The sequence below is a fragment of the Urocitellus parryii genome, chromosome 7 (genome assembly GCF_045843805.1).
Source record: "Urocitellus parryii isolate mUroPar1 chromosome 7, mUroPar1.hap1, whole genome shotgun sequence".
NCBI classification, from domain to species: domain Eukaryota; kingdom Metazoa; phylum Chordata; class Mammalia; order Rodentia; family Sciuridae; genus Urocitellus; species Urocitellus parryii.
Genome location: NC_135537.1, coordinates 182,747,846 through 182,770,620, shown reverse-complemented (window position 1 = coordinate 182,770,620; position 22,775 = coordinate 182,747,846). Strand labels below are relative to the sequence as shown.

The window sequence follows — 22,775 nt, the reverse complement described above, 5'->3', positions numbered from 1 at the left end:
AGGGAGGGCTCCCTGGCTCCGGGGGCTGTGGAGGACCTTCTAGGGGAGGGCGTGGGGGGCCAACCGGACGCCCAGGCAGAGGCAGGGCCAGCTGGTCTTGGACACCCTGGGTGCTGGCCCGGTGGCCTCCCGGCCTGTGAAGGGCCATACCTTTGAAGGTGGGGGCGGCCCGGCCCTGCCGCCCGCTGTTGGTGTTGTAGGTGGTCTCCGGCCGACTCACTGTGTCCTTCTGTCGGGACAAGGCCACCGCGATGCCCACAGGCGGCTGCCGCACCTCCCCGTCTGCCTGCGCGGCCTCGTGTTCCCGGCTCCGGGCACAGTCGGGCCTGTCCACCGCGCCTGGGCCCTTGGAGGCGGGGAACTTTGTCTCCTGCTGGACACAGCTGGCCTTGAGGCCGCCCAGACCCACGAAGGGCGCCTTCTGGCCCACAGCCAGCGCGTGGCTGCTGTACTTGAGCAGGTTCTTCATGGCCGAGACCTCGTCGGGCGGGGCAGGCAGCTCCTGGGACAGGAGGGCCGCCTGCTGCAGGCCACTGCCGAAGGGGTCCAGGTAGGCACTGCCCTGGCGCTCTTCACTGATGGGCATGGTGGTGCCCTGACCGGCCTGGACACTCCATGGGGGCAGGTGGGGACCGCCGTAGCCCAGAGAGGCCAGTTCCAGGGACTTGCGCTTGACCTCAGCCCCGCCGGCTCCCTGCTCCACCTCAGGGGTGGCCAAGTGCTGCTGATGCCGGATCCGGGCCACCTTCTGGGCCCCCGGGGGTGCTGCGGGGGCCTCCTTGTGGGCAGCTTTGTCTAAAGTGCAGCAGGCCTGGGCGGCCTTCCCACCCAGCAGGTCCTGATTACTGGGCCGGGCACAGTCCTGCGAGGGGGCGGGCAACTCAAAGTAGCCGCTCTTGTCCAGACCACCCTTGGGGAGTCCAGGGAAGGAGGCCTCGGGGCGGGTGCTGAGGTACTCCAGGCCCTTCAGCCGGGGGTTGAGGGCCGCCTCCAAGCCCCCAGGCCGCCGCTCGCCCTTGCCCTCGGCCTTCAGGTGAGTGTAGGAGACTCCGTAGGGCGCAGTGTGGTCGGGGACCAGGGCCCCATCCAGGTGCCGGTCCTTGCCCTCACCTGCCACAGCACAGGCCTCGGCCGCCTGGAAGGGGCGGCTCTTGTCGGCCAGGTGTCCCACAGAAGGCACGAAGGTGGGCCCGCTGGCCTTTAGATCCCGGGAGACTTTGTCCTGCAGCGGGCAGAGCCCGTCGGGGCCCGTGTGCAGCTGCAGGCAGGGGAAGGACCCAGCAGCTGTGCTGAGGGGTGGGGGGGGCCCGGTAGGTAGGCCTGAGGGCACCGTGTAGGACACCGCATGGTGCAGCATCTGTCGCCGCTCCAGGCACTCGCTGAAGGCCGGCCCGGGCTCTGGGGGGCCCACCACCTCCTTGGCCCGTCCCGAAGCTGTCACCCCAGCACCGGGCCGGCCTAACATGCCCCCAGCACAGCTGGCCAGCGCGGCCTTGCCCATGTCACCATTGAGCACCTTGGTGTTGAGGAGGCAGGAGGTGAGGTGCTTGGGGCGGCCCTCACAGGAGCCCCGGGGCCCGGGGCCGCCCTCCTTGCAGGGCCCATCCACCGGCATGGGTGGCACCAGCTTGTGCCGCTCTTTGCCGCCATCCTCCTCCACTGGCCGCTCCCTGCCCTCCACTGCCTTGCTGGCCTTCTCTTTGCCCAGCTCCTTCGACGTGAGGAAGCGGTCAAACTCCCTGGGGCCCTTCGACGGGGGGCCGGCCTCGCCCCGCTCTCGGCTACAGGGGTGGGCAGGAGCAGCGCGGGCCACGGGGAAGCTGTGGTTGGAGGGCAGGAGCGTGGGCTGCGGGGGCAAGTTGCGCAGGTAGAAGTTATCTGCAAGCAGAAGGAGCCGAGGTCAGCGGTGTAGGGACCCAGACTCCCCAAGACGCCGGCTGCAGGAGTCCCTTGGTCCCCCTGGCACCCATCAAGGTCACCCTGCAGGAAGGTTTCTGCCTCCACTTTTTAAAAACTTGGGGTGAAAATAAATAATGAGATTCGCCTTCTAAGTGCACCGTCCAGTGGCCTAAGCACATTCAGAGCTGCCCAGCCGTCTCCACCAGCCACCTCCACAGTCTCTCCTCAAACCGAAGCCCTCTCCCCACGAAGCACAACTCCTGGCTCTGCCCACTCAGGCCCAGCACCCTAGAGCTGCCCCGGCAGGGCCCCCCGGTCTCCTGTCTGCCTGACCCTGAGCCCTGGAGACTTTCAGAGTGGGGGTGGGTGGAAGGAGGGTGAGTCTCCAGGACAGTGAGTGGCCCCGGGGGAGCCCAATGCAGGGTGAGCTTGGGGCAGGAGAGGTGTACCTGTGAGGTGAGCCACCACAGAGCCAGCTGGCCAGGCACCTGGTGAGAGGGTGGCCTTGCAGCCCAGGGTCTAGTACTGTGGGTGGCCCCGGGTGCGAGCCTGCCTGCAGCCCCCAAGTGTCCCCAGGTGCCGTGTGTCCTGGGAGGAGCAAGGCTGAGGGTGTGAGAAGGCAGGACGGGCTGGGTGGGGGAGCCGCCTGGCCCCTGGACAGCTCGCTGCATCCCTGGGGCTGGTGGACATGGGTGAGGAGGGCTGGAGCAGGTTATAACTGGGAGGAGGGAAAGTGGTCCCCGCATCCACCCACCCCCAGCTCGGGGCCCAGCCAGTCTGGCCCTAGTGCCAGGCTCCTCTGTGGTCCACGGACTCGCGGCCCAGCTGGGGCCTCTGGGCCTGGGGCAAACCCTCCTCTCTTGACCAACCCTGGGGCCGTGCCCAGCAACCTGGGCCAGACCTCTGCCTCTGGGGGACCCTGGGGGCTGCCCCTTCCCTGGCCCAGCTGGGTGGGTGGGCGGCAGGGTGAAGCCCTGAGCTGAGGCACAAGGGTCGGAACTCGCCAACCCATCCTCAGTCACTCAAGGCCTCGGTCACTCGAGCCCTGCCAATTTCCTGCTCATCGGAGACAAGGGGAAGAGGGTAGCCCAGGAGAGACCTGATCAGCTCAGGTTCCAAAGCCAAACACCGTCCTTTGGATGAGGCTCCACCACGACATTTTGAAAGCCCCGAGGGCCAGTGGCTGCCTCCACATCAGCCTGGGCCAGGAACTGGGGTCATCTGAGACCCTCTGCCCTTCCCTGACCCAACCCATTCCTGATGTCACCGACTCCAGCCCTGTGGGACTCCACATCTGCACTCAAGTCCTATCGCATGTAGGTCATTTTAAAGGTGGCCACTAACCCAACACCTGCCCAGGCTCCAGGGACCACTCTGGTGTGCCCATGGTGCTGGGGGGGGGTCCTAAATGTAAAGGAAATGGGCCTCCAGAAACCTCAACCTGGAGACAGGGGGTGAAGCCTCTGGACCTGCCCTGCCCCCTCTGCTGCAGGCTCCTGATTTGTGGTCCTTGCCTGAGCTGTGCCTGCCCTTTGTCATACCCAGGGCCCACTGGCTCTGTCTTGCCAGCAAAGACCCAAACTCAGCAGCCCTCTTTGGTGGCATCTGCTGCCACAGGAGGCAGCCCATCTTCTGTCCACAGGCCAGGGCTCTGCTCTGACCTTACCCAGTGGCCACTGTCAGCAGCCCTGGTCTAGCCTAGGCCCTGCAAGTGAGTGGGGCAAGGCGGGCTTCTATGGGCTCCCCTGTCCCTCACTGAGGACATCCTCCTCTGAGCTACCTTGGGTCCCCACAGCTGGCAGAGAGTGCAGGGCACAGACAGGTAGGTAGGAGGTGGCAGCCAGGCCCCAGTCGCTTCCTGGGAGCTGAGCTGAGCCTGCTGACTCCCCGTGCGCCCCAGCCTGGGAACCCCACCTGCCCCTGGTGGTGGTCCGAGACCCAGGGTTTACACCCTCCAGGGGCCCGGCTAGGCTGGATGCCTCCTGAGGGCACCCCTGGGCTGGCTGCCCTGGTGTGTGCCTGGAAGCTTGCCACCCCCCACCCCTTGGGATGCCCTGCACCCCATGCTAGGCCCCCCGTGCCACTTGCCTTTTTGGGTTCCATAGAAACGATGCTGCCCGTAGAGAACATTGCTGTTTCCATGGTGATCCAAGTGGCTCACGGGTAGGAAGGTGGATGCCAGACTCCCCGAAAACCTGGGGTATGCTGGAGCTAGAGAGGCAAAGGCCCTGGCTGGAGAGGCAGCACCTGGACCCCTGGCCACACCGCCCTGACCTCAGAGAGGCGAGATGCCCGTGGGCGACCCAGGAGCAAACCCCTGCAGAGCCCTGCACACAGCTGCCCGTGGGAACCCACCCATCCATACATCTTGTTAGCTTTGACTCCACGCACGCCCGCCCTCCCGCGCACACAAACTGAATTGCTGATGGGCTGGGGAGGGGGAGGCTGGAGAAGGGCGCCTCTGCTTCTCTTCCAGGAGCACTGGGTGCTGCAGGAGCTTCCGGGCAGGGCAACACACTCAGGAGGGGGCCAGATGCCTACAGAGCTCCTGGCCAAGGGAGAGCCGGGGCCAGTCCCGGCAACCTGCCTGCACCATCCACAGGACCGACCAGCAGGTAGTCTGGGGCCCAGCTCTGCTGCGCCAGAGCCCTCTGGGCAACCCACACCGCTGGGTGGTGCCCAGGTGTCTCCACAGGAGGGAACTGTCCACCCGGCCCACCTCTTCATGTCCTGCCATCTACAAGGGGAGCTGGTCCCAGTAGCAACAGCACTGACCCCAGAAGAACCCCAGCCCTACCTGGGGACTTTGAGTCACCCCTGGCCTGAGGGGTCCAGCCCACTAGGACACCCGACGTTCTGAGGGATGGCCCCTGCCCAAGCACAGGAAGCTAGCCACAGCTGCAGCCGTCCCACCCTGCTGGCCTTGGGCCTCGGGCGGCTCTGTTCACCTGGGACACAGACTCTACCCTCCCACACAGGTGAGGTCCCGGCCTGCAGGAGAGACGGTACTGAGCACCGGCCTGGGGTGTCCTCCCCAGGGCCACCAGCAATCATCAGGAATGTCTGCTTATGGCTGGTCCTTCCAGGTCCGCAGGGGACACAGGGGACCTGGGCTGGGTGGCATTCATCAGACTCATACCCACCAGGCCCCTGCCCAGCTCTCCCTGCCCACTGCCGTCACCTGGGCAGCCTCCAGGACTGGGGCCTAGGTCTCCTCCAGCCTGGCTCACGCCCCAGGGCCAGGTGTCCAGCTTCCCCTGACCAGACGCTGATGCTGTTTGTTACACGGCGTGTGGGGGTTCCTGAAGCAGACCAGGCTGGGTCTGTCTCCCGTGCTGGACTGGATGTCCTCAGGGCGGAGTGTCAGAGGGCTGGCCATGAGGCCATTCCCAGGGGGCTCAGGCAGAGGCCCTGGAGCTTGCTGTGAGCCTGGGCTTCTTGGAGGTGGCCCTGCAGGCTGAGGCCAGGGGAGCCCTGGGCAGAGTGTGAGCTGGAGGCTTGGAGCGCCAGCCCCACGCACCCTGCCAGCGGCTCCTCCCACGCGACAGAAGAGCTGCCCGGGAGGGCGGGCGGGCTCTGCTCACTCTCAACACTGCACATCTCCCCACGAGGGCAGGACCCAGGTTCTCAAGAGCTTCCTAGCACTGCCTGGCTTCCCGGGCTGCTCTGAGAGGTGGCAGGAGCAGGAGCGGCCGGGATTTCCCTGGAGGGGCAGGGAGAGGAGGCTGGGCTGGCCCGACAGGCCCCTCCCAGGTGAATGTCTGGACACCTGTTCTAGGTCTACCCAGTCTGTCACTCAGGATTCTGCCACCCACTAGTTAAAAGGGTGCCCTGAGCCACATGCCCTAGGGACCCAGGCACCAGGACCCCCTCTGGGTGTGAAGTTACTGACAAGTCCTGTAGCAGCGGCTTCGCTTGACCTTGCTTTACTGTGTTTCCTGACTTTATTTCTGTCTTTTTTTTTCCTGGTACTGGGAACCCAAGGGCCCTCTACCACTGAACTACCCCAGAACATTTTTAAAAAATATCTATTTTTCAGTTTTTGGTGGACACACGATCTTTATTTTATTCCGAGAATTGAACCCAGTGCCTCATGCATGCTAGGGGAGCACGCTACCACTTGAGCCACATCCCCAGCGCCACCCCCAGCTCATTAAAAAAAAAAAATTATTTAAATTTTTGTTTTGGTACTGGGCATTGAACCCAGGGGCTCTCTACCACGGAGCTACACCCCCATGGCTTCTTCAACTTTTTGAGACAGGGCCTCACTCAGTGGCTGAGATTGGCCTTGAACTTGGGATCCTCCTGCCTCCCGGGTCGGTGGGTGCAGGCGTGACCCACGGCCCCTGGCTCCTGATCTTCTATCATGGCACCCGCTGCTGTTCAGCAGACTCCTTTAACAACTCGTGGGCCGAGGCTCCACAGAACACTCAGACACACTGTGTGGGAAGTCAGAACTTCAGGTCGGCTCTCCAGTCCCATGTCTGTCCCCATGTCCTCAGAAGGCTGGGCCATCTGCCCTGCCAGAGGCTGAGCTACCTGGCTGTTGGGGCTGATGGAGGCCAGCAGGGCCTGGACGTTCCATCTCAACACTGGGGAATCTCTGAATGGCTGGCCGCCGGGAAGCCCACCTGAGCATCAGGAAGAGGCCAAGAGGCAGCCCTGGGCAGGCTGAGGCCGAGGAGTGGCCCAGCCAGGTGGGTGGGCTCTGGGCGGGACAGGGAGGGTCAGGGCCTTGGAGGCAGAGCTGTGGCCTGTTCAGGTGGGACGGGGCACTCCAGGACCCACAGGGGCAAGGCTGCCCTGTCTGTGGTCCCCCACCCCCACGGGCACCGTGCCCGCCGGGCACTCGGCGGTAGCCGGTGGGACCCAGCCCTGGTGATGCCCTGGGTGTTCTCTGACTCCGTGGGTCCAGGTGAACCCTGTCTTGGAGGCTGCTGAGGGAGGCCTGGGAGCACAGGACCTGGGGACCGTGCCCCACCCCTGGCCTGGCCCTGCAGCCACCAGGACTGCTGAGGACAAGCTCAGGCTGAGGGCTGGCCTGCCGGCCTGCTGTGGGGGACACATCTGCAGCAGATGTCTCCCAGATGAAGCTCAGCCCCTGGAAGGCTCGACAGAGCCCAGGACGGGTGGGAGTGGACGAGCAGCAGGCCAGGGCCCGGGGGGCTGGTTAAGCCAGTGCAGCTGTCCCCTCGTCACTGGCTGCTGTTAAATGTTTTACGGGCCTCGTTCTGGTAAACAGAAGTCTGTAAATTCCTCCTTCCCAGACACAGTTTCCCAGGCGTGGACCTCCCTGTGCCCCCTGGGGGGTCTGGCCGCCCGCTGCTCTGGGCTCTTGGGGAGTAGCTCTCAGCTGGCCAGGAGCAGGCTCCTTCCTGCCCAGGCCTGTGGGGGCAGTGTGAGGGTGGCTGGCCCCCTGCCCCCTCCACTCTGGGCCTCAGCTGGAGGTGTCCAGGTCAGGGAGCAGGGGCCTGGCCAGCTCCCCACCTCTAGCCTGCCTCAGGCCCCAACCTCGGAGGACCCAGATGGGAACTGGGGTAAAGGGGAGGAGGAAGGAGTGGCAGGGCAGGAAGGAGAAAAGCTGGGGCTGGGCAGGGAGCCCGGGGGCAGGGGACGGGAGGGACAGGGAGAAGAGGTCTGTCCTGCCCCGTGAGAAAAGCCCTTTTCTTTTCCCCAAAACACTGTATATTCTCTGAACTGAGGAAGAAAATAAAAAACGGTTTTTGTGAATCAGAGCAGCTGCTCGGAGACCAGAGACCAGGCGGAAGGCTGGGGTGGCCGGGCAGGGAGACAACTCGGGAGACCGTGCCCCCGGTGGGGTGGCCCAGGAGCAGAGGGCCACACACTCAGGCCCGTGCTCGTGCCCGGGACGGAGCTGCTGGTCGAGGCCCAGGGCTTCCCTCCCCGAGCTACCCTCCCTTGAGGCTGGAGTCGCTGCCATCTCCCCAGAGGAATGGTGGCAAGCCTGCCGCCCCCGCCACCTTGGAGTCCCTGGCCATCTTGGGGAAGGAGCCTGGAGGGGCAGTGGAGGGGTCCCCGAGGTCACCTATCCTGACCTGTCTGCGCCTGCACTGCTGTGAGGCCAGAGCCCAGTGCCGGGATACAGAGGCCCAGGGGAGAAGAGGCTGAAGGACAGAGGGCAGGAGGGCAGCCGGGGAAGGCAGGTGGGGTGGCTTGGGGTCGGGGCCCCTGCTGACCACCCGGAAGGGGCAGGTGGGCCTGGGGGAGCCTGGGAGATGGCCCCTGTCTCTTGTGACTTGGCAGGGTCTTTCTGTCACTCAGGATTCTGCCACCTGCTTCAGTGTCCCGCGCTACCTCAGTGCTGGCCCTCTCCCAGCGACCTCCCACCTACTCCAGGTCACGGTGCGCGTCCCTGCAGTCTGTTGCACGACGGCATGGGGTCAGGAGGGGGTGAGGCTGTCCTCACAGGCAGCACAGCTGACCAGCAGGTGGGCTAGGGTGGCGAGGCTGCTGGCCATCCACTTGTTGGCGCCTGCAGATGGCCCTGGAGCAGCTCCTCCTCAGGTCCCCTCGCCCAGTGGTCAGACCCCCAGGAGACGTCAAAGTCCAGCCTCTGGTGTTGGGGGGCCGCCTGAGACCCCTTGGGGTTGGAGCACCTGCTCCTGGGCTGCTGGGGCTGAGAGGAACGGTCAGCGCCAGGGGAAGGAGCCAGGCTGGCATGGGTGGGCACCTCTGGCCCGAGAGCAGCGCAGGCCAGCTGGGTTGGCCGGGCTGGGGTCCGGGGCCACCACTTGAGGCTGGGGAGGGAACTGAGAATCCTCAAAGATCGGAGCCAAGAGCAACCCGGGTGAGGGCCCCCAAACTCTGAGCAGCTTCGCGGAAGGCAGCTCCACCACCCGCCTTCCACTCCGCCTTACACCTGGGACCCGCTGGCCAGCGCGCACCGTACAGGGGCACTGCTGGGGAGACCCTCCCTCAGACCCCAGGATACCAACCCAGGGAGACACCCCACAAACGGCAGCCACCACAAGAGGGAAGGACGGCACTGCCGTGGGCCCCGGCTGCGTGTCCAGCCGTCTGAATGGCTGTTCCGACCCCTGGGTCCACAGAGGGAGACTGAGACTTTAGTCCAATGTGTCCCCGGGCTGTGAAGACCCCTCTCTTAAACACCTGCTCTGCAAGGGGCCCTGAGACCGACCGTGTGAACGCCCAGGTGTGGGCAGGGGCCATGGGTGGGCTTCCTGGGCCCAGAGCCACCTCCACCCAGACCAGAGACGGGGCCAAGACTCGGGCTCTGGGACCAGACACCAGGAGGGGCTGCAGCCAAGGCGGGGGTCCGGAGGCGGCTCCCCGTGGCCACCTTCCCCCACTGGCCAGGCCCTCCCTGTGGGCATGGGCTGGGGTTGGAGGGACAAGGAGGGGCTGGGGCCAGGGGACATTCTCACATGGAGGAAGCCAGCCAGAGAGGAAGGCTGCCCCGGAGAAGAAGGGCCCGAGCAGGGGCAGCCACCAGCGTGCCGTCCAGGGGCGGGCGAGGGGCCACAGGAAACTCTGGCCCACCAAGGTGGGAGGACATGGGTGGACCTCTGCCTCTCTCAAAGACATGCTCTGGAACCCACTCACTCCCCAAGTCCTGGCAAGTCCTGAGGCCTCAGAGGGGACAGAGGGGACAGAGGGACAGCTGGCAGGATGCAGGAGGCTGTGGGATCCGGAACAACGGGGCACGCTCGTGGGCTTCTGCCTGTGGCCCCTGCCCCCGCTGGAAGCTGGCCAGGCGCCTGTGGAGAAGGGGCCACTAGGGCAGGGGTGGCTCTGACCAAGAGGCAGACAGCCAGCACTGGCATGTGCCCATGGCCCCCTCCAGGTGGCACGAGAGACCGAGAGTGGCCTGGTGTGGAGCTCCTTGGTTCCTGCCCCCAGCACCCCCAGGAACAGAATCTCCTTTCATCGCCCGTGGGTGGTCCCAGGCAGGCGGCGGGCAGGGCGGGAGGGACTCACTGACAATAGGGCCAGCTGTGCTGCACCCACACCCGCTCTGACCCGCCCAGCACAGGCGGTGGACAGGGCTCGCCCCTGCCTCCGGCCAGTTCCGCTACCCACCCCACCCCGTGCCCAGAGCCGTCCACCTCTGTGAAAACCCTGGTCTTGGGTGATCTGTGGGGCCAGGAGGCCTGGGGGCTGAACTGGCGGGCTCTGCCCCAGGCCAGATGTTCTGGGGCGGCTCCTTCAACCACGGGGTGTCTCCCTGCACCCCCAGCTGTTCCAGGGACACAGGAAGCCCCGGCCCCCGCTCTAGCAGCTGCCCTGCAGATGGCGTGGGGGGGGTCTTCCGGCTGGCTGAGGGCCCCCGGCCCAGAGTCGGGGGCACCTGAGGCTACCCCCAGGGTCCCACTTGCCTGGCCCTCCCTGGCCTTCCTGCCCTTGACAGAGACCCCAGGGCCAGAGAGGGCAGGGAGAACTGTTTGCTGGTACCTGCTCCCTGCCTGTCCTGGGGGCCATGGAAGGAAGTGGGGGCCAGGTCAGGCCTCAGAGCAGACCGCCCAGGCAGCCCACTGCGCTGGCCAGGCCCGGCTCTTCGGCAGAGTCGCGTGCCCCCTGCCCGCCTTGCCCCCCGCCCTCCTGAACACACACGGCTGAGAAACAGGCCCCGGCACGCGGGAGCCAGCTGGCACCCAGTCAAACTAGCAGCCAGGCGTGCCGCCAGGGCAGCCAGCCAGACTGCCCCTCGCCGGCCCCGCCCGCCGGCCTCGGCCTCCCAGAGCAGCTCACAGCCGCCTGCACCACGTGGCTCTGGGGGAGCAGAGGGCAGGGGAACCCCCACCGGGAGGGGATCCCGGGGCTGGGAGCTTGGCTGAAGGCAGAAGGGGGACATGGAGAAGGCAGGCCAAGGCACGGCCTGGAAGGTCTACGGAAGATCCCCGGGTGACCAGGACTCTCGCCTGTCCTGTTCTCCAGTAGAACCCGCAGGACCACTGCCTACCCCACGCCAGTCCGCAGCACTGCCTGGTGCCCAGGAGCGCGGGGCAGCTCGGGGCACATCCTGCTTCTCCTGGTGTGAACCCACCCGAGCTTGCCCTGACCGTGCTGATGGTGGAGACGGAACCTTAGAGGCAGCGTGGGGGACCCCTCCGCTGGCAGAGGGGGGCTGATGGCCTGAGACAGAGCCCTCTTGGTGTGCTGCTGAGTGTGGGGGTCTGCCCGGCAGCCCCAGCCTCAGCCGCGGGCACAGGGGAAGTGAGCGCGGCTGTTGTGGGCGCCATCTGAAGGCTGTACCCACCCGCTCTGAGCACCTCCAGGGACAGAAGGGGGCTCAGGACAGGTGGTGCTACCCACCAACGGCCTCCCTGCTGGTAGGGTTCCCAGGGGTGGGATGGAGAGGAGGCGGAGCACCTGCCCCCAGTGCAGGGCCTGGGTGGGCTGCCCACTCCTGGGCCAGGGGATGCTGTTGGTGTGGGGAGGGGGAACACTGGACAGGGAGTGCCCACGTGCCTCAGTGGCCCTGGTTCTGTGGAGGGGTCCCTGCCTGCTCCCTCTCTCACCCTTTTCCCTCCCACAGACATCCTGGGAGCCGGATGCTGTGGCCAGGAGGTGCCCAGCAGACAGAAAAGCCTGGAAGGAGAGGGGTGGGTGGGGTGGGGGGCTGGGATGAATGATGCCTGCAGAGCCTGGGCCTCCGCCTGGCCAGGGAGTCTGGTGGGTAGCCAGGGCTGGAAGCAGGAGTGCCGGTGAGGTTTGGCCCAGGACAGGATTGTGCCCACTTGGTCCTCAGGACCCCTCTGGCCTCTCCTCCACCCGAGAAGGGAGCTGCTCCTTATCGCCTGCCCAACATGTGCACTCCGAGCGGCGCCTAAAGCCCAGATTATTTTAACAACTGTCCCTCACTCGTCACCTGTCCTGTTTGGAAAACAGCCCCTTTCTTGTCGCACAAAGAGAGGTCTCTCTGGCTTCCAGCAGTGCCGGGCGCTAATCTCCCTGCCTGGAACACAGGCGGGCGGCGGCGCGATGTGTGGGTCCGCAGCGCTCTGTAAACACGAGGCCCGAGCGCAGCAGTCATTGAGTTACGGCAGTGCCCGTGCCAGGAGCCAGAGCCCTGCGTGCCCGCTGCCAACTGCAATTACCTCCCGCGTGCCAGCCAGGGGGCTTAACCCTTCCCATGCTGCGGCGGAAGGCACGGCTGAGTGGACACCAAGTGCTCCTGGGTGGGGGACGGTGGGGCCCGGGCCACTGCACAACAAGGTGTGAGGCAGACCCTGGGGAGCGAGGTCAGGCACACCCCACCCTGGGAAAGGCCTCGGGAGCCCCGGGGTCCTCCCAGGCCTCCAGGGGCCCTCCCGCCAGCAGAGCGTCTGAGAGCCAGAGGTACTCACCAGGCACCGACCGCGGGCCCAGAGCCGGGAGGCTGCTGGCCTGGAAGGGGCTCTTTGTCCTCAGCAGGGCCCCGGGTGGCAGCCTGTGCCTGCTGACAACTCTCTCCTCCCTGCCCCTCCCTCCCAGCTGGCACATCTGGAGCCCACACCTCCGCAAGTCTGAGGAGTGGGGTGTAGCCGCGGCGGAGGGCACAGCCCTGTCCAGCCGCCCAGCTGCCGTGCACATTTCCTCAGCTCCGGAGCCTCCCTGGCCAGCCCCCACCTCTCCCTCTCTGCCCATCTGGAACACACATCTGGCCAGGACCGGTGCCTAGCAGGGCCACCCCCCTTTCCAACCAATTACCACCTCCCCAAGGGGCTTCCTTGGCGGGAGGCAGCCTCTACCAGCCGGGCTCCCGGTGCTGCTGGGGGCCCAGGACTTACCCTCATGGGAGTGAGAGAACCAGACCTGGGCCGGGGCGGGGTGGGAGCCTCGGTAGGCCTGCTCGGAGGGGGCGGAGGGGGCGCCGCCAGGGTGCGCGGCAGCTGCGGAGCCCAGGCTGCTGGTGAGGAAGCTGCCCATGAAAGAGGAGGCCGGAGAATGCCCCATCAGACGGCTGCTGGCTGTGGACACAGAGGCAGAGTGAGTCTGGGCAGTGGTTCCAGGTGTGCTCTGGGCAGGGCAGGGCAGGGCAGCACCACCCAGGACCCCTCCTCCACAGGCCTCCTCAGGCCCCAAGACCCCCGGCTTGTCTTCTATATCCAAAGTCAGAGGAGGAACGCCTCTCAGGGGCCCCGATATCTCCTGGGTGCCTCAGCCTCCCTGTCCTCAGGGGCCCTAGGACTGACACCCTCCTGGGACTGGAAAGCCTTTGCTGCTGATCCCAGCACCACCAGTGTCACCAACAAGAACCCCTGCACTACCAACCACTACCACCACTTCTCCCTCCACACCACCACCCATACCACCTCCACCACCACCACCAACCACGCCACCTCCACCACTGTCACCACTACCACCTCCACCAGTGTCACCAACAAGAACACCTGCACCACCAACCACTACCACCACTTCTCCCTCCACACCACCACCCATACCACCTCCACCACTACCACCAACCACGCCACCTCCACCACCACCACCAACCACGCTACCTCCACCACCGTCACCACCAACCACGCCACCTCCACCACCACCACCAACCACGCCACCTCCACCACAGTCACCACCAACCACGCCACCTCCACCACAGTCACCACCAACCACGCCACCTCCACCACAGTCACCACCAACCACGCCACCTCCACCACTGTCACCACTACCACCTCCACCACTTCTACCTCCACACCACCACCCATACCACCTCCACCACCACCACCAACCATGCCACCTCCACCACCACCACCAACCATGCCACCTCCACAACCGTCACCACCACTGTCACCACCAACAACACCACCTCCACCACCATAAACAACCACACTACCTCCACCACTGTCACCACCATCACCTCCACCACCATAAACAACCACACTACCTCCACCACTGTCACCACCATCACCTCCACCACCATAAACAACCACACTACCTCCACCAGTGTCACCACCATCACCTCCACCACCATAAACAACCACACTACCTCCACCAGTGTCACCAACAAGAACCCCTGCACCACCAACCACCACCACCACTTCTACCTCCACACCACCACCCATACCACCTCCACCACCACCACCAACCACGCCACCTCCACCACCGTCACCACCAACCACGCCACCTCCACCACCGTCACCACCAACCACGCCACCTCCACCACACCACTAACCATACTACTTCCACCACTGTCACCACCACCAACCACACCACCTCCACCACCACCAATAATGACCACACCACCTCCACCACCACCACCAACCACACCTCCTCCACCACAGTCACCACCAACAACCATACTTCCTCCACCACCAACAACCACACCACCTCCAAGAACCATACCACCTCCTCCACCACCAACAACCACACCTCCTCTACCAACAACCACACCACCTCTACCACCACCAATAATGACCACACCACCTCCACCACCACCAATAACAACCACACCACCTCCACCAACAACAACCACCATACCTCCTCTACCAACAATCACACCACCTCCACCACCACCAATAATGACCACACCACCTCCACCACCACCCATAACAACCACACCACCTCCACCAACAACCACACCTCCTCCACCAACAACAACCACCACACCACCTCCACCACCAACAACCACACCACCTCTACCACCAACAACAACCACACCACCTCCACCACCACCCATAACGACCACACCTCCTCCACCATCATCTCTAACATCATCATCACCAACCACACCACCTCCACCACCACCACTTGCATAACCACATACCACCACCTTCAATCACCCCCTCCACCACTCCACCACCACCATCACTGGCCAGGTGCTGGGTAGAGTGCACTGAGCACTCAGGGCCTATGGGGAATAAGCTGCCCTGCAGGCCTTCCTAGATGTTCCCAGGCCACAGCAGTGGGCATCCCAAGGATCTCCACTGCGGGTGCACCTGGCAGAAGGCTTGTGTCCATTCCTCTGTGGAAGGGCTCAGGTAATGCACTGGGACAAGCTCAGTAGGGGCCCAGGCAAAGTCCTCAGGCCAGCCCTGGGGGCACAGAGGTCTCCACCCTCTCACGGGCAGCAGGGCCTTTCTCCAGTCCAGTTAACTGACTAGTTAGACAGGGGTGTCCCAGTCCCAGGGGAGCAAGGGGAGTAACTGTGACACCTGGAAGACGGAGGTGGGGAGGGAAGAGAGGACAGAACTCTATGGATCAGCTCTTAATGTCCCCTTAGGGCTGCTCAGGGTCAAGCCCTGCCCAGGCTGGCACTGAGCATCAGACAGCATTTGTCTGGGCTTAGGAAGTGGCCAGAGGCTTCCTGGGCCCGGCCAGCACTTGGCATGGCCCTGGGAAGCTGGGAGCTCTGCAGATGGAGAACCACTGCTGGCCCTGGGCCAGCTTCCAGAGTGCACCTGCCAGCCTGCAGCATCCCTGCCCCTGGTCACCAGTGACCCTACTCCCTCTGTCCAAGTCCGGCGGCCAGGATGAGGCTGAGTCTCCCTGGTCGTCACGGCTGCTGCTCCCGCACACACACAACACACAGGCAGAGAGCGCTCTGCAAGCGGGAGCACTCGGTGGGTGGTCTGGGCTGCAGCCCCCACCCGGGCAGGGTACCCTGGCACCTTGCCACCTCTGTCCCTGGGCAGTGAGCCTGGCTTGAGCTGTCCCAGGATTGAGAGGGGCGTGAGGTGGAGGGCAGGCCCTGGCAGAGTTGCAGGGACTCTGGGCACTGGGAGGTGGCAGGCCTGCCAAGGTGAGTCAGGGCAGCTGCTTCCCGCTCAGGAGGCAGGGGAGTTGGTGAATTGGTGATGCCTCATCCCGCCAGGCTTGGTCTTGGGAGCTTCCCAGACACAGGGTGACTCAGCAGGGAGGCAGCCGGGCCAGGAGAGAGGGTGCCCCTGGGGACCCTGGCTCTGTGCTTCTCCAGCTCCTGGCCCAGGGCAGCCCAGCAGCTGAGGGGCCTCTCCCAGTCACAGCCTCCGAGGAAGGGTCTGTGAACGTGGGTGGGGAGAGGGCCTCTGAGTGGGGAGAGGAAGAGCAGGCCCTAGGTGCCTGGGAGCCAGGGACTTCCCGGACCACAGGCCTGGGATGGCCAGGGGCCCCAGCCAGACCACAGGCGTGTCCAGCCAGGGGAGGGGACTCAGGGCTGGGAAGGGAAGTGTGGCCTCCCTGCCCTGCTCCAGGGACCCTGGGGGGCATGCCTGCTGGATGAGTGTGGCCGCCCAGCTGCAAGCGCTCGGCCCCTCCCAGGCCCGCCCCAAGTCCCCCGGGCCTTCCCACCCCCGGCCCTCCCAGGGAAGCCCCGCCCACCCCTTCCTCCCCAGGATGGTGGGAAGCCACCAAGTCCAAAAGTCAGGTCTGGAGAAAAAATCTCTCCAGGACCTGGGCCTGGGAACCCTGCACCTTGAGCTATCCCACACTGCAGGCAGGCAGGGGGCGGACAGAGTCCCACAGGGCTTCGACCTAGGGAAACTGAGGCACAGCAGCGCTCTCCCCAGGCTCTGAGGGGCACAGGAAACAAACCAACTGCCCACAGCCCCCAGGGGCCATCCGGGTGGGCCTGCTCAGGAGGGCTGGGCCCCCAAGCCAGAGTCCAGGAGTGGGGTCTCATCATGCCTGCACCCAGGAGATGGATCTGGGTCCTGGGAGGGGCTCTTGCTGACCCTCTGTTCCTGTGCCACCCAGGAGGGGGCCCCACTGCTGGGGGACCTTGGGGGACAGCACTGCAGGCCCACCAGCCCTCCACCCTGGCTCCACGAGGGAGGGAACATGCCAGGGACAGGCTGCAGGTGGCTGCAGGTCACTTCCTGCTATGGCAGGAGACCCACAGGGAGCCCCTGGAGACTGGGTGCCCCCGTGCTCCACACCAGCCTGTCTCCCAACTTGGGGACCCTCTAGGGGAGTCTCTTTACAACTGGCTTCTGTGAACCCATTAAGGCAGGGAGCCCTGCCCCAGAACCTGGTGGCTGGGGGGCCGCGCCAGGCGGGGCCATCTGTGGGGTCCAACACTCCTTTCTCCTCTCCCTGCTGAGGAAGGCTGGTCCCCTGTCCCCACCACACAGCGGGCTCCATTTCACTAGAGCAGGTTCAAGAATGAGGCACAAGAAAGGAGCTACCCGAGACCCACTGCCCTCCGCTTGAGGGTTTCTGGGACTCACTCTCCAGAGTCACAGCAGGTGTCCCTGCGCCCCAATTCCAGGCCCAGGCAACCTTGGCACTGAGTCTGCTGTCAGAGCCTCAGAAGTCCCCACACAGAGCCTGTCCCCATGGAGACCTGGCCCATGAGGGCGGCCACTGCCAAGGGCTCTCATTGCCCAGCCAGCAGGCCCACACCTCAGGACACCTGGACAGGAGCACCCTGCCCTGCCAGTCCCCTCCACCCAAACTGGCCCTCTCTGACAGGGTGATGTTCCACTGCCCTGGGCCTGCGAGCAGATTCTGCAGCCCCGCCAGATGGGCACTCTCCTGGTGGGCAGCAAGCCCCCTTAGGGTGGGGACAAGGACTGCTGGCTCCATAAGACTGCCCAGCCCCTGGGCAGCCTGGGACAGGGCATCTGCACCCGTATTGTCAACTCTAGCTTTAAGAACTTGGGTGGTGGCAGCATGCCCAACCAGCAGAGCCAGGGGCTGCCACCTCCCCAGCCCCCTCCTCCTGATCAGTGGCCAACCCCATACAGAGAGGGTGCAGGGGCTGCCTGGGAGCCTGGTGCACGGGGGGCCTGGCCAGGGCCAGAGCTGTGGGCCAACTCTGGCTGGGAACTGGGCTGAAGGCTCCTTCCTGTCAGCCGAATCCTTGCCGACCGAGTGCGGTCCAGGAGGGGACGGCCAGAGCCCTGTGCAGTGGAAAGGGCTGAGGGGCTGAGCCCCTCTGGCCAGGACCCAGGACCTGGCGCCCACAGTGTGGACACCTCCTCTGCCAGGGGTTTCACAGACTCAGGGCCACCAGGTCCCAGATCCCACGTCACCACAGGACTGATAAGGGAGCAGGACACGGGTGTGGACCTGTGTCCTCCAGGAGGTGTCCTGGCCCACTGAGTCTGTCCAGGGCCACTGCCTTGGGTTCTCCCTCACTCATCACAGAGGTCACGCAGGGGGCTCTCCCCAGAAGGGAGCTACACATTAGCCCCACCAAGTGACCCCACTGCCCAGCTCGCAGCCCTGGTTACGAGGCAGGCTCTGCTGCCCGCTCCAGCCACCTCGGCTCTGCCCGGAGGCCTGGCCCGGGCGCCAGACTGGCTGAGAGAACGGCTCCGGAAGCCAGCAAGCCGGAGGGCCGGCTGACCGGCCTGGGCCCCATCCCTGGTGCCCTGCTGTCCCAGACCCCAGGCCAGCCCACCTGCACGGGAGACAGGTCCCACCTGGACCCTGGCTACTGCCAGCAACAGGAGAACCGCAGGGCAGAGCGGGGCTGGGGTCCCTGGGCAGCCCGGGAATCTCCATGACCCTTCCGCCAGGTCCTAGACCAGAGGCCCACTGTGTGGAGCAGCTGCCCACAGGAGGTGGCCACAGCAGCAGCAGCTGAGCCAGAGGCGCCCCATGTGGCCCCGCAGGACTGGTGGGGGCCAGGCCTTCCCCCCGCCCACCTGCTTGCCAAGCCCACCGGCCCAGCCGAGGTGGCCAACAGAGGCTGGGTGGCTGGAGGGTGCAGGTGGGGCTCCCGCCTGGGAGCCAGGTGCCAGCCCAGAGCCCCCAGGTGGGCCTCCTCGGTCAGACTGGTTGTCCAGAGCCCTGCCCAGGGGCCTGTGGGGACCCAGCCACCAAGCAGGGCAGGGGCTTTGCCTGTCCACGGGGGCCCTTCTGCCAGGCTGCTGGCTCCGCAGGATGACGCCAGCCAGGGCAGGCAGGTGGGTGGGGCCGAGCTCCAGGACCAGCTTTGGCTCTGAGTTACGTGAGCCACTGACACAGCACCCTCCTTTCTGGAAACTGTGAAATGGGTTGTAAAAAAAAAAAAAAAAAACAACACTCCGCACACTGAGATGGCGGCAGCTCCCGAGAAGCAAGTCCCTTCCCAGGCTCTCTGAGCTCCTGTTGCTTCCGGAAGCCCAGCTGACGGGCTGCTGGCAAGGGCCTTCCTGGCTCTGTGTCTGGCGGCTGCACCCGCCACCAGCGCCAGCTCCCACCCTCCCTCTCACACCCGCGCAGGCTCCCCTCTCCCCACAGCGCCCGCCCGCCCTCCCTCCCTCTCACACCCGCGCAGGCTCCCCTCTCCCCACAGCGCCCGCCCGCCCTCCCTCCCTCTCACACCCGCGCAGGCTCCCCTCTCCCCCCAGCCTCCCCATCTCTCTGAAAGGTTGTTCAGGCCCTGGGGACACCCAGCTCGGTCAGACCCAGGGGAGCTGTCCCTAGTTCTCCCAGGGGACGCCAGGAGCCACAAGAGACTGGAGGTGTGGCAGCCAGGATGAGTGGCACTGAAAGGAGCCGAGGGGGAGAGGAGGAAGGACAGACACCCCTCGGCCCACCCTGCCCCACATTCCTCTCATTCCAGGGGATGGAGGGAGGACTTCCACGTGGGGCCTCCTCCTGGACACTGAATGTAGGGGGAAAGGCTAGGTCCAGCCCGCTCGGAGTCCGGGGGCAGCATCTGACCCTCTGGCTGCCCAGGAGGAGGAGAGGCCACAGATGAGGCCAGGCCCTGGTGGAAGGGCCACTCTGACCCTCACCTCGGACCAGGAAACTGGAGGCTGCTGTGGGGGAGGCCGGGCAGGCCGCGACACATATCAGGCCAGGAGAGCCTGTGCGCGGGCCTTGACTCCCAGGGACAGCCCAGGGACACCCCGATACCACCAGAGCCCACTAGCAGCCCTAGCACAAGACCCCATGGGGAGTGTGTGCTGTAGGAGTAGGCAGGGCCAGGGTGGCACGGGCTGGTCTGAGCCAATCAGGAGGCTGAGGCAGGAGGATTGCAAGCTCGAAGCCAGCCTGGGCAACTGAGTGAAACCCTGTCACAAAAATAAATAAATAAAAAGGACAGGGTGTAGTTCCGTGGTAGAGCGCCCCTGGTTCAATCCCCAGCACCAAATAAAACAAAGCAAATAAAAATCCCGGCCCTGGGGCTGGGGATGTGGCTCAAGCAGTAACGCGCTCGCCTGGCATGCGTGTGGCGCTGGGTTGTCCTCAGCACCACTAAATTAAAAAATAAAGATGTTGGGTCCCTCGAAACTGAAAAATAAATATTTAAAAAACTCCCATCCCTGGGCAGGAACTGTGTGTGGACTCTCATGGAGTGTGTCTCAAGAGTGCACGCTTGTCTCTGGGTGTGTCTGTGACTAGGTGTATGTGCATGGCTCTAAGTGTGCACCATCTGGGTGTGCAACAGGCTCTGGCTGGACACACAGCTAGGGCCTGAGGCCATGGGTGCAAGCCTTAGCTGACTCCACTCTTGGGCATGAGGGCACGTGGGCTGGGCAGGTTCTTGAAGAAGCTACTGCCCAAGGGTCAGGCCTCCACCAGAATAATCCCCTTACTGGCTGGGCAAGCACTGGCAAGGCTCCTGGCCCGTCTGCCCACCTGTCCACCTGCAATGGGGGCAGGTCCAGGCCCACAGGTGGTAGAGGGACTCCAGCCTCCTGTCTCAAGTCTACCCCAGCTTGCAGCCCAAGACCCCAGCTCTGCCTGCCTGAGGGCCAGGCCCCCAGCTCTGCCTCTCAGCCACCTCTCTGGGCAGGAAGTGGCCTCTGGTGTCTGGTGTATTCTGGAGGGCTGGCCGTGTGGCCCCTGGCGCATCTCCCCTCCCACATGGAAAGCAGGATGGGCCTTCCCCAGAATGAAAGCCCTCTCAGGCCCCCATAGGGGCAGGCTTGGTGGGACCCGTGAACCCTCTATCTCTGGGCAGTCCCACCCTGAGTCTACGCCACAGCCACAGGTGTCAGTCCACGCAGCAGTGCTCAATCCGCATCTGGCTGCACTGAGCCCCGCTGCCACCACAGCCACCATCCCCAGCTCCCTACAGGTGGCTGGAGGAGGGAGGCTGAGCAGAGCCCAGGGAGGGAGGAACAGGAGAGGGAGGGAGGCGGGAGGCAGGAAGGCCTGGAACCAGCGGGTGGGGTGGGGAGGCCAAGAATGTGGACCAGTGGGCGTGGGACACGGGTGGGCGGAGGACACAGCCGTCACTGGGAAGCCCCTCCGTTGGTCCAGGAGCACTCTCCAAACTCCCCCTGGCCCAGAGGAAGCCCCTCTCAGCCACAATAGGAAAGCCCTGTGGTTGCTGGGCCGCTCAGCCCAGCCAGCGTGGAAATGACCGGAGGCAACCATGACAGGGGACAGGCCAACCACCTCTGCCCAGAACTAATAAAAGAAAAGGAAAATCACATCGACGCCTGGTTCTTATTAAAAGAGTAAATTTAGCTTTTGGCGAGGGCAGGGGAGCAGGGGGGCCAAGGCTACCCACTGGGGCGGCCCTGGACGCCCTCCACCTTCCAGAGTGACTCAGAGTGTCCCCAGGGCAGGTAGGTGGGGCACAGGGGCCGCCTGTCTTCTCTTCCTTGGTCATCCCGTCCTTGTGTCCCTCGCTCCCTCCCCTGAGCAGGCAGGTGGGGACCCCCCCACAGGCAGGGCACGGGAAGGTGGCGGGGGCGGGTCAGCCCCTTCCCAGGACCCACCCCCACAGCCTGGGCAGGCACCCGACCGGCCACCGCACACACTGTCCTTCCCACTGCCCAGAGGGGGCCAGCAGCTGGGTGTGGGCCATGCCAACCAGACGCCAGGTCCCACCTGCCTCAGGAACACCTGTGCACACCCACATGCACACACCGGGCACCCCACCAGGCACACCCAGGCTCGCGGACTCACATATACACAAGTGTAGGCTCACACACGCCCAGTGCAGGTCCCCTCAGAGACCGGCTGGAGGCTCTGGTGCAGCTGTGGGCACCCACAACGCTCTCCTGCACGCGCAGGACTTTCCATCTGTCAGACGGACCACCCACAGCGCACGGACCCCCGCCCCCAGCCCACTGTGGGGATGTTGGCCACACTCAGTGGAGGACCAGAGCCTGGGCAGCCTGAGGAGTCAAGAAAGTGGAGACAGGTGCAGGCCAGGGGCCACCTGGGGGCGGGCTCCCTGCGCTCCTCAGTGCCCTCCTTGCAGGTCCATGCAGCCTGGCCTGCCTGAAGGTGTGGGGCCTGCAGCCCTTGGTCACAAGGCCTAGCACCTGGACTGCAACCACGGCCAGCGCTGGGCTTTGTGATGGCTCTGAGGGCAGTCACTGCCCCAGACCCCGGGTACACAAGCAGCTCCTCCCCCACCAACCCCACCTGGGCCGTGACCCCAGAGCAGCCCCCTGGCCCAGGCCTCCTTGGTGGTCACCCAGCCTGGCCACACAGGCACCCGCGGGACAGACTCTGGCTTGGGTCTGCTGCGCTCATGGTAGGCATCATTCCCAGCCGGGGGTCAGCTGCCACCCTGGGCTGGGAGAGCTCCCTGGCCACTGGGAGGCCTGACACCAGCTCCGGAGCAGGACCAGCACCAACGACTGACCCCCAGAATAGGCAGGTTGAGGGGTGGGAGCAGCACCAGTGGGGTGAAGGGGCACTCCAGGTCATGCTGCCAGGAGCAGCGTCCTGGCCTCGTGTCCCAGATAACTGCTTCAGGAACAGTTGGCTCAGTCACCCGGCAACTCACACTCCAGGGCCGCCCTCTCAAGGGGACTCGTCACCCTTCCAGACTTTCTCAATGCCTCGCTCACACCCAGCCCGGCCGCCCCTGAGAAGTGCTGCCTGGCCCCCTTCCCAGTGAGCTCCCCCGGAACTCCCCACCACCAGGGACCCTGCACTCAGCACCCAGCTGTGCACGCAAGGGGCAGAACAGGAACCTGAGGGGGGTCCAGGATGAGCAGGGGAGAGGGGGAAGGGCTGGGAAGGAAACACAAAGGTGCAAGTTAGGGTCAGGGTTAGCCTTGTGGCCCGGGGAGCGGGGCACCCTGGGCCAGGTG

General features: G+C 65.0%; 1 protein-coding gene across 1 annotated transcript in view; it reads right to left on the bottom strand.

The window, feature by feature from the left end:
• Bahcc1 (BAH domain and coiled-coil containing 1) overlaps window positions 1-22,775 on the bottom strand; it is a 54,302-nt gene that overhangs the window by 19,081 nt on the left and 12,446 nt on the right. Inside the window, exons 2-4 of the mRNA XM_077800641.1 lie at window positions 12,651-12,830; window positions 3,988-4,110; window positions 151-1,878 (exon numbers count right to left, since the gene is read on the bottom strand). Of these exons, the coding sequence (XP_077656767.1) occupies window positions 151-1,878; window positions 3,988-4,110; window positions 12,651-12,830 (2,031 nt within the window). The remainder of the gene's footprint in view (window positions 1-150; window positions 1,879-3,987; window positions 4,111-12,650; window positions 12,831-22,775) is intronic.